The sequence below is a fragment of the Setaria italica genome, chromosome I, assembly GCF_000263155.2.
Source record: "Setaria italica strain Yugu1 chromosome I, Setaria_italica_v2.0, whole genome shotgun sequence".
In the NCBI taxonomy this organism is placed as follows: Eukaryota; Viridiplantae; Streptophyta; class Magnoliopsida; order Poales; family Poaceae; genus Setaria; species Setaria italica.
Window position 1 is genome coordinate 31,982,071 of NC_028450.1, and position 10,102 is coordinate 31,992,172.

The window sequence follows — 10,102 nt, forward strand, 5'->3', positions numbered from 1 at the left end:
TTTGATTTGTGAAATACCTACCTTAACAACAGTTTCTTGTCCCACACTCTTGGATCTTGCAATCTTACCGTGGAGGTGTATATCTTAAACCTAATAGGCCCAAACGACAGTCTAAAACAATCTAAGCACATGTGTTTTTCACTCCTGCAAATTGCCCCCTCAAACCTAGTTGTCCTCGACTAATCATGGTTAGTCGATGATTAGTCGGACGAACCAGTTTTCTAGTCGGGAAAGTCGGATCGGTGGTTCCTGTCGGTATGAGGGCGGCTAATCACAATTAATCGCGATTAGCTGGACGAATTAAAAACATTGTTTGCGACGAGGGACGGAGTTCCGCTGATTAGTATTTGCCGCCATCGCTTAAGCTGAACCGAGAGGGAGAACCGGAGAAGAAGATATACATTCTAGGCCTCCTGATCGCTTGGGAACAGCGTGCTGGCGCATCCAGTCCCAGTGTCTTGTCCGCATAGTCGGCATAGATGTCGGGCCCTGTGAGCACGACCAACAACGACCCCATCGAGAGGGAGAAAACCGGAGATATTATTCTGGGGCTTCCTGATCGCTTTGGAACAGCCTCTGCAGGCATCCAGTCCCAGTGTCTTGTCCGCATAGACGTCGGGCCCTGCGTGCGAGCACGACCAACCACCACCCGTCGAGAGGCCCGAGTTAGAGGGATACTCTATCATGGTGTTGCCGTGAAATTCAAATAGACAGAGGGATACTCTATCATGGTGTTGCATTTGCCTTGCTCGGTAGCTGCTGATTGTGTGTACGGCAAGCTGGGCTCGCAGAGGTCTCCAAATTTGGGCCGTTGGGCGTGCAGACGGATTGGGCCAGTTGCATTGTCGAATTGGGCTTGATCACTTGTCACTCACTCTCCCCCAGCCAGCCCACTACGAAAAGTAAAAGCATTTCATAGTCGATTTGGGCTGGCAGCAAGCAAAGCATTTCTCTGTACGAGTTTTTTTAAAAAAAAAAGGCATTTCTGTATACGTGAAAAGAAAAACGCGTCAGGTGTGTATGCTTCCTCTATGAAAAGTAACGTGATCGCTGCCTCTTAAGTCTGACCTGTACAACGCGGTGTCATGAATAAGGACACTGCAAACATACTATACATCATAGTCACTTTCCACACTGATGAATAAGACGTCAACGTTGCGACTTTATGAGCAATTCACGGCCGCAAGTCAAAATCGTGGTTGCGAACTCGTGATCGCAACATACTACTGTCTACTGTACAAGCAGAGACCAGTAGTTCCGTCCGTCACGAACAGGGACACCTTGCCCGCCGCAGCAGCCTGGACCATGGAGCTAGGCCTCCTCCAACGGGGGCACGAGCTCAGAGCTAGCTGACATCGGATTTCTGCTGGCGTGGAAGAAAGAGAAGGCATGAAAAACTCAATGCTAGCATGGGACGAAGAGATAGGCTTAAACACGCTTCCCGAAGCATGCTGGGTCCCATTTCTCCTTGCTCTCCCACGGCCGGCCAGAACTGAAGAACGTGTGGATGACGGCTGCTTGCTGGCTACGGGCCGGCGGAGCCCCTCGACGGCGCAAAGGCGATTGCGCAGCCGCAAGGCCGCAGCGCCACGGGCGGTCGGCGGCGGAACGGCGGAGCCACGGTGCGCTGGCGGGCGCAAGTGAGGCCAGGCGGCGGCGGAGCTGCTGACCTGCGACGCGCAGACAGGCGTAGGCGAGGCCGTGACCTCGCGGGCGGTCAACGGCGGAGCGGCTAGGCCGCCGCGACACGCGGCCGCAAGCGGGGCGGCAGCGCGCAGGATGCGCTCCGCCGGAGGAAAGGGAGTCCGAGCTCGCGTCGTTGACGGAGGCGGATGAGCTTGCCGCCGCATCGTAGTAGAGACCAACGATCTCGGCATCGTCGCGCAGATGGAGCTGCGAACGCGAAGGCCGACGAATCCGCGTGAGCTCTGGTTGCCATCCGCCTGGATGCGGCGGCGAGGGAGCAGGCCAGCAGGGCGTCGGGCAACCGGAGGAGAAGGGCCCGGGCTCACGCTGCCAGAGCAAGAGGAAAAAGAGAGCGGCGCTGGTTGCCGGCGCCGGAGGCGAGGCAGCACTTCGCGATGAGGAGGATCTCGCAGCAGCCGGCCGGAAACGAGAGCGAGGACCGGAGAGAAAAGAGAATTTGAGTAAAAAAGTCATATACGTGGGCCCCACAAACTCTTTGAAATGTGCAATGAACCCAACCGATGGACGTGTTGTCTCGTGCGTCTACGTGGATGCGCCGCGCAAGGCTTAAGAGCCAGCAGCTGGCTCAACCTTTGGACAAGGCCTAACAAGCTGCCTAGCCCCATGGATAGGGCGCCGTTCCATTTTTAATGCGGCGGAAACACCAATGGGAGGAGGGGAGGAACATGGAGGCATGATGGACGGCGACGCGTGTGGAGCCGGTCTCCGGACTCCAATCCCGCTCCGGCGCCGGTAGATCGTGGCAAGGCAGGTGACGCCGGGTGATCTGTCCCAAACCCCCTCCTTTACGACGATGCGCGTGTTGACTTGCCTGGGCCGCCCGTCGGCGCGCGGCTGGCCGGGTGTCCGTGCACATGCCGCCGCGCATCCAGTTCCTTGCCAACTCCTCCAGCGTTCCCTTCCAGAAGTTTACAGCCAACGTCATCTACGATTCCAAAAGCCTTTTGGCCTTGGCTGCTGCTCGCCTGCTCCTGAAAATCACCCGCATCTCTACGTGATCCGGCACCGAAAGCCACGCGATCGGCTCCGAGGCGTCCGAAATCTGAACGGTTGGTGCCGGCACGGCACGCCCGGCCTCCACGGACTCACGCGTGCGCCCGTGCCATTTCAGCATTTCCTCCCCCGTACCCACTTGGAGTCGGAGTTGGGGACGCCGAGCCGGCCGAGCTACCCAAAAGCTACGGGCGCCGGGACCCGGTCACCAGGGAGCTCTCGAGTCTCGAGGGCCAGCCAGGACAGGACAGCCAGCCCCCACCCCAAACCCCTCCTCCTCCTCCTCCCCTCTTCCCCCCTTCCCTTCCATTCGGGTCGCGTCCAGAGGCAACCAGCTGGCCCGCGCGGGTGCCGACGCCCACCGGATCCAGCGCCGCGGGGATCCACACGGCGAACGATCAAATGGCCTCTTCCCCGGCGGCGGCGGCGGCGGAGGAGGTGGCGCCTGCGCCGGCCCCGCCCGAGGCGGCGGAGGCCAAGGGGAAGGGGAAGCGGGGCGGGGTGCTGGGGCGGATGTGGCGGGCGCTCTTCGGCGGCCGGGAGGACTTCGAGAAGCGCCTGCAGTACCTGTCCAAGGAGGAGGCCGCCGTGCACGCGCGGATGCGCCGCCGTACGCAGTTCTCGCGCCGCGCCGTCCGCAACCTCATCGTCCTCTCCGTCCTCGCCGAGGTCCTCGCCGATTCTCCTTCCTTCCTTCCTTCCTTCCTTCCTTCCCCTCTTGTTTTTTTTATCTCCTGATTTGAGATGGTTCGGTGATGCGGGTGTTGCGTTCGTGGTTGTTCCTGTCGCTAGGTTCGCTGATTATTGTGATAGATAGATGTTGTGTATTATGCGTGTTCTGATGATCTGAGGACCTGCGGATTTTCTGCTGCGTGCTGCGGTCTATTGATACGATGCTTGAGATTAGCTTAGAGTTGGGGTAGAACAGCAGGAAAAGATGACTTTGCTAAAGAACATGTGGATGTTTTTCTGCTTCGACCAAAGGGTAAAAGGTCAACCGCTTTACTGGAATACATTAGACGGTGTTTCAAACACATGTATTATCTACGAGTGCTGTGGAACATTCATGCCTATCGCCACTGATGTATTGTTTCCAGTGAGACTGAGAAACGGATTGCCACATGATGTGGAAGATTCATGCCTAGCGTCACTGATGGATATGATAATTAGGCGTAAAATTCTTTGTAGAGGGATGATCCCATTGCAGTGCGAAATTGACTGCTGCTTTGAATTTCCTGCGCTTTCTGTCAAAGCTTCAATGTTCATGAATCCAATGGTATTCATGGGGTTTCTTTAATAATTTCTAGTTACCACCAAACAAATGTTGCCTGTGGCAAATTTTTTTTCAGTTCATAGAAGACCCTTGTTCAGTTGCACAAAAAAGGTTGTCATGTGCTAATGCTACCCATTCAGAGTGGTGTTTACTTGCATACATAGGTTATACATCTGAAGCAGGCATTTTGATAAAGCAACAGCCAATAGGTTTGTTACAGGAACGTTGTGCTAAATTGCTAATACATTGATATTTTATTAGAGTAACTTTAGGGTATGAGATATTTTGAGTGGACCAATAGCGAATAGGTGTGTCTACCAGAAAAGGATATGGTTGATTTTCTGTCACACTGATAATGTTCCCTTTGTGTCCTTCCTGCATTTTTTTTGGTTTATTCATGCTCCTTTATTATGTGAATCACAGATTTGTTTTTCATTCTGGGGATTATAAAGTTGCAGGAATTGCATTTGTCAAATGTATGCGGCTATGTGCTCTAAGGATTTCACAGAGCATGACTACTGCATTCCAAAACTTTTCTGACAATCAAATGCTAAAAATAAACACTCTATATGATTCTTCTCTCTTCTGTTCTAATGATCTTTTTTCCCTTTTTAGGTTGTTGCTTTACTATATGATGCATTTTACATTTTTTGTTAAAACATGTTTTCAGGTGTTGGCTGTTGTATATGCTATCATGATGACAAGAGATGAGGATCTAACATGGCAAATGAGGGCAATTCGGGTGCTGCCAATGTTTGTTCTTCCTGCTGTATCCTCTCTGATATATTCAACAGTTGTAAACTTCACAAGGATGCGTAAGTGCCCCGGAGCCCCTGTCAGATAATACTGTTTCTAACTTGTGCAATACCAGTCTTTGCACTTCTGCTTTTGAGCAAAATTTTCAGAGGTGTTATTTTTCCTTTTGTTTGCCTTTTGTGAAATTTGTGTGCTCTGTATGAAAAATTGTGCTGGGGAATTTTATTTCAGTGCTTGAAATATGTGGCTGGTATTTTTCCAGAACTTATAATATGAAACCTGCTTTATTTTTTCCCTGGATGCTGCTCTATTTTCTCATTCAACATTTTGAAATTTGATGGTTTTCAAAATTGGAGATTTGTCAATGCAAATAATGAGGGTAGATTGGTGTCGCGATTATTCCCCTGGTTTCCATTTTTCTCTGTAAGTGGAAACTTGAGTTCACCAAAACTAGTGACATGAGAAATTTGAAGACAGCCTTAAGAAGACAAACGGAAAGAATTGTCCTTGTGCTGTTATACCAAGTAGGTTATATCCTTGGTCATGTTTTCTTCCCTGTAAAGTGACTGGATACACATTAAGTTATGTAGCTGTATGTACTGTATCATTGTCACAACTGCTGTTTGCATCCGCAAAATGATTATGAGATAATGATAATTTACAGTTGCTTGGCAAATGAAGAATTAGAAATTTGCATGGATTGTGTAAATTTGAATGATTGTTCTGTTGTACATTTGTCAAATGAATGTCGTTCTTTTAGTTTAGAGAAATGATAACAAAAAGAACGGAAGGTAATATAATTCGTTTTTGAATAAAGATCTTGAACCTTTGTCACTATGTTTTTTAATATCATGGTAATATTTTCATAAACATATATGGTGCAGGATGTAATCACATTCTATTTTGCTTTAATGAATTCGTATTCGTATCTGTTCACAGTTGAGCGGAAAGACCAGAAGACACTTGAAAAGTTGAGGGCTGAGAGGAAAGCCAAGATTGATGAGCTTAAAGAGAGAACGAATTATTATCTTACCCAACAGCTTATTCAGGTAAGTGGACAAGTAGCCATTGCTCAAGCTTACAAAAATTCGCTAGTTCCTGGTATCAGACTTTTTTCATCTCTTTTGCCACATTGATACTAAATGGTGAAATGTACCCTTAACTGTACATGTGCAGAAATATGATCTTGATCCAGCTGCAAAGGCAGCAGCAGCTTCAGTTTTGGCATCAAAGCTTGGGGAGGAGACTGGTTTGAAAGTTCATGTTGGAGAAGAACCAAAGTTGGATGCTGCAGTGGCTAGAAGCAACGATGTTGAGATATTACGCTCAGATGGTTTGAGAAACAGGAAGCAACCCAATGCAAGTGGAAGCAGGACCGGGAGCCCCTCAGGTGCTCATACCCCAGCACATGGAACTGAATCCAGTCCAACTGCTAGTGCTGGCCTGGAAACTGCACCAGCTCCAATGGTGGTAGAACACCATCAAGGCACAGGGGCGAGTGATGGTGGATGGATTGCAAAAATTGCTGCCTTGCTTGTGGGGGAGGACCCATCACAGTCGTATGCTTTGATCTGTGGCAACTGCCATATGCATAATGGTGCGTACGATGAACCAAGCTCAATTGATCCCTTTTTCACATATTGTACCCAAAAAAAGGGATGCATTACCTAACATACTAATATATGCAGGCTTGGCACGGAAGGAAGATTACCCACACGTAACGTACTACTGCCCACATTGTCATGCTTTGAACACATCAAAGCAATCCATGGGCCAATACTCAGGCTCCAACTCAGGCCAGTCAACTCCAGCTGTTCCTGCTGATGGAATGTCCACTTCCAGTTCAGTACAGGAGGGTGAATTGAGTAACCTGACCACATTGCAGGAGCTGCCAAAGGAAGGGAATGCAGAGAAGCAAGAAACAGAGGCAAGTTAATGGTTCGTAAAACTACTATTGTCAATGTGTGTGGAATTGGTTATCTTTTTAGACGCATGTCGTCATGTTTCAACTGGTCAGAGCCACAGATTTAGCACTGTTGTAAATTGGAAATAGTGACTGATATGATCCACAGAAACTTAGCACCCAAAAAAGGAGAAATGAGCCATGGTCTGTACATCCAGCATCCTTGAGTGGATGAATTTTGTTGTCAATAGAGTGTCGGTGAAGACTATCCGCTGCGTGACAAGATGAGGCTGAAAAGTACTGGAGGCAAGCAAGCAGTATGTGATGGAGGCAAGCAAGCAGGTGAGTTGCGTAGCGTTCAGACAAGATGCTTCATTTTCTATTTCTACCATATTTATCTGCACGCCCTTATTCAGAGGCCAGGAACATGGAGAAAAATTTTGCGTTTGTCTGGACCTTCGTCTTTCCGGTGACGATTGTAACCTTACACCTTGCAGCATTTAATCGGCAGGGATTGGATTCTTATCATATCACATCCTCCAACACCATAGCTTTCTTATGATGTTGAAACCGTACTTTCGTTTGGCGTTGTTTGATGGGGATTTTCTTCTCTCTGCCACATGTTTGCTTGCCGGCAAACAAATGGAGGACCAAGTGCTGATCAGCCAGCCCAATTGTATCATTAGTTGCGGCTTTAGGTGATTGCTTTGCTAGGCACCTTCGGTCCGCCTGCAGGGACGGATCGAACTGCGCTACACGTCTGTGGCAGTGGGTGGTGGTGTGCGCAAGACGAAAGATTGTTGCATCCACTTGCGTGGTTGCTGGAGTATAACTGATACCTGTGCCGAACTGCTGCGGCACCTGGTGATCATCACCATTTCTATATATCGAAACAGCGTTAAAACATGGCTAACTAAGTCATTTGAGAAGCATGTGATGAAAACGTTGAATCGAAGATGATATGCATAGCAGAATAGCAGTACATCGAAGATACAAGTCCAGCAAGCCAAGGGGCCTATACGCAACAACATACTGTAACATCAGAGCAACTTTTCCTCGCCGCCTGATCGTATAGTTCGCTCTACCCAACCGTGACATATCCGGCTGAACTGAAATTTTAGGGACATGGCCGATGAAGGCGGAGGCGCAGGTTGTCATTTGCTCAACAATCATTTGGCCGGCTAAGTGCGTCCCTCAAACATGCCTAGACAATTGCGACATCCAGTTCGGAGGCAATGGAGTGTGCGTCGCCAAGGGGTGCAAGTGTCGCTTCTGCTCCTCCTGCTCGTGCTGATACCTAATAATATGCCGTACAAACAAGCTTGCGGTTCGAATGATGTAGCTGCCTCTTAGAGGGGCCATTGTTCGTTGCAGTTAATAAACTATACTAGATGGCTGAGTTTGTCATGTTTCTGCTTATTTAAATAGCTTAAGGCGTGATAACTTAGGAATTTTTTTCCTAACTCAGCGACCCCGAACTCCACAGCTCAACCTCATTATCGGCCGCGCTTGACTAGCTACATCAGGCGCTAGGTGTACGCATGTGAGGTGTTAGCTCGTACTCACTCTGCAGAATAAAGCTACGTTTAGATTTTTTTAAGTCAAACACTTTTCAATTTTAGACACTAATAATATAAAAATCATGTTAGTAGACTTATCGTGAAACTAATAGGATGGCGGGGTCGTCGTTTGTGAATTCCTGCAAAACAGGATGGCGGGGTCGGCCGGTGAGGGCCGCGGCTGCTCAACGTCTGACAACGAAGCGACCGAGGTAGAAGTAGGAACATCGGAGAGGCTCGAAAAAGGAAGTTGAGCTGTGATGGGTGAGTAGGATGGGGGAGAAGGGAAAGACGGACTCGTCGAAGACAACATTGCGAGAGATGATGACTCGACGGGTGGACAAGTTGAGGCAGTGGTACCCTTTGTGAGAGGAGGGATAACCAAGGAAGACACAGGCTGCGGAGCGAGGAGCAAGCTTGTGGCGTGCCGTGGCTGAGAGGTTGGGGTAGCAAAGACAACCAAAGACACGCAAGTGAGAGTACTCGAGAGGCTGGGAGTAGAGGAGGCGATAGGGGATGTCATTCTGAATGGCAGAATCGGGGCACCGGTTCAGAAGATAGGTGGTGGCGGCGAGCGTCTCGACCCAGTATGGGGCGACCATGGAGGCGTGAATGAGCAATGTGTGAGTCACGGGTGCGTAGAACACGCTCGGCTTTCCCATTTTAGGAAGAAGTGTAGGGACACGAGATACGCAAGTGGATACCCCGAGAAGTCAAAAAGGATGTGAGAGTCTTATTGACAAACTTGGTCTCGTTGTCAGCTTGGACGCTTCGAACAGGAAGACTAAACTACGTGTGAGCATAGGCGCAAAAATCAGTAATGTGTGAGGCGACGTCAGACTTGTGAACTAGAGGAAACGTCCAACAAAAGTGCGAGAAGTCGTCCAAAATGACTAGGTAGTAGCGATAACCAGAGATGCTAGCTACGAGAAGTCCAAACATCATAGTGAACTAACTCAAAAGGAGCAGAAGTGTGAGAGCTAGAATGTGAGAAAGGTAACCGCACATGTTTCCCTAACTGACATGAATGACATAGAGTATGACTATCTTTATTACAAGCAATGGATGAAGTTTGTCTAAGTTTGGCGATGACGGCAGGACCAGGATGACCAAGATGGAGATGCCACAAACTGGAGGAGATGGCAAGGCCAGCGTGGGACGCTGCAAAGCTGGTTGCTAGAGGCATGGTGTAAAGGTCGACGACGCTATTGCAGTGAAGAATCAGGCGTATGGTCGGAAAATCCTTGATAGAAAAACTAAAAGCGTCAAACTCTATCGTGCAGTTATTGTCCTTATTAAACTAACGAACAGAAATCAGATTACGAATCAGAGAAGAAACAACAAGGACATTGTTAAGTCGAAAGTGAGAGGTGGGGGTGGTAAGGGTGGAGTTGCCACGGCACGTGACAGGAAGAGTGTGACCGTTACCGACACTAATGGAGGAGTGAGAGGGAGGGAGTTAGGAAAGAAGAATACCATCCGAGGACAACATATGGCCGGATGCACCTGAGTCAACCACCCAACTGCCGTTCTGCAGCACCATCTGGTTCAGGGCAGCAACCAGACCTGCCTGGTCCTTGGTTGACGCCTGAGTGGGCGCCTGAATAGGGGCGTAGGCGGTGTGGGCCTGCGGAGGGGGGTCGAGGAGACTAGGGGCGCCGGCGCGAGCCCCTATCGCCCGACGGATGCTGCCCGCTAGCCTGCTGGAAGCCCGTGGCACCGTAGGAGTCGGCCCTAGGATTGAAGCAGAACCACGGGTCGGTGGGCCGTTGAAGCTGTCGCCGCCCTTCTTCTGCCACTTCTTCTTATCGCCACCGCCGCTGCCGCCACGGACACTACTGCTGCTGTCGTTGCCGCCAGTCTGGATAGAACCAGATGGCGGGCGACACCCGCCCATACAGCCGAAAGACG

The 10,102-nt window shown here is 49.8% G+C and overlaps 1 protein-coding gene across 1 annotated transcript; it reads left to right on the forward strand.

Moving 5' to 3' along the window:
* The first annotated feature begins 2,969 nt into the window (after positions 1-2,969).
* On the forward strand, positions 2,970-7,191 carry LOC101755449 (uncharacterized protein At2g24330). Its single transcript, XM_004953121.4, has 5 exons — positions 2,970-3,369; positions 4,644-4,788; positions 5,669-5,778; positions 5,906-6,326; positions 6,418-7,191. Exons 1-5 carry the CDS (start codon positions 3,103-3,105, stop codon positions 6,663-6,665), a joined length of 1,191 nt encoding a protein of 396 aa, XP_004953178.1. The 5' UTR covers positions 2,970-3,102; the 3' UTR covers positions 6,666-7,191.
* Positions 7,192-10,102: the final 2,911 nt, after the last annotated feature.

Bases quoted from the DNA above. Each gene is read 5' to 3' on its own strand.
- LOC101755449 (XM_004953121.4), top strand. From the start codon at position 3,103: ATGGCCTCTTCCCCGGCGGCGGCGGCGGCGGAGGAGGTGGCGCCTGCG. The intron at 3,370-4,643 runs GTCCTCGCCGAT...ACATGTTTTCAG, and splicing joins TCCTCTCCGTCCTCGCCGAG to GTGTTGGCTGTTGTATATGC. The intron at 4,789-5,668 runs GTAAGTGCCCCG...ATCTGTTCACAG, and splicing joins TGTAAACTTCACAAGGATGC to TTGAGCGGAAAGACCAGAAG.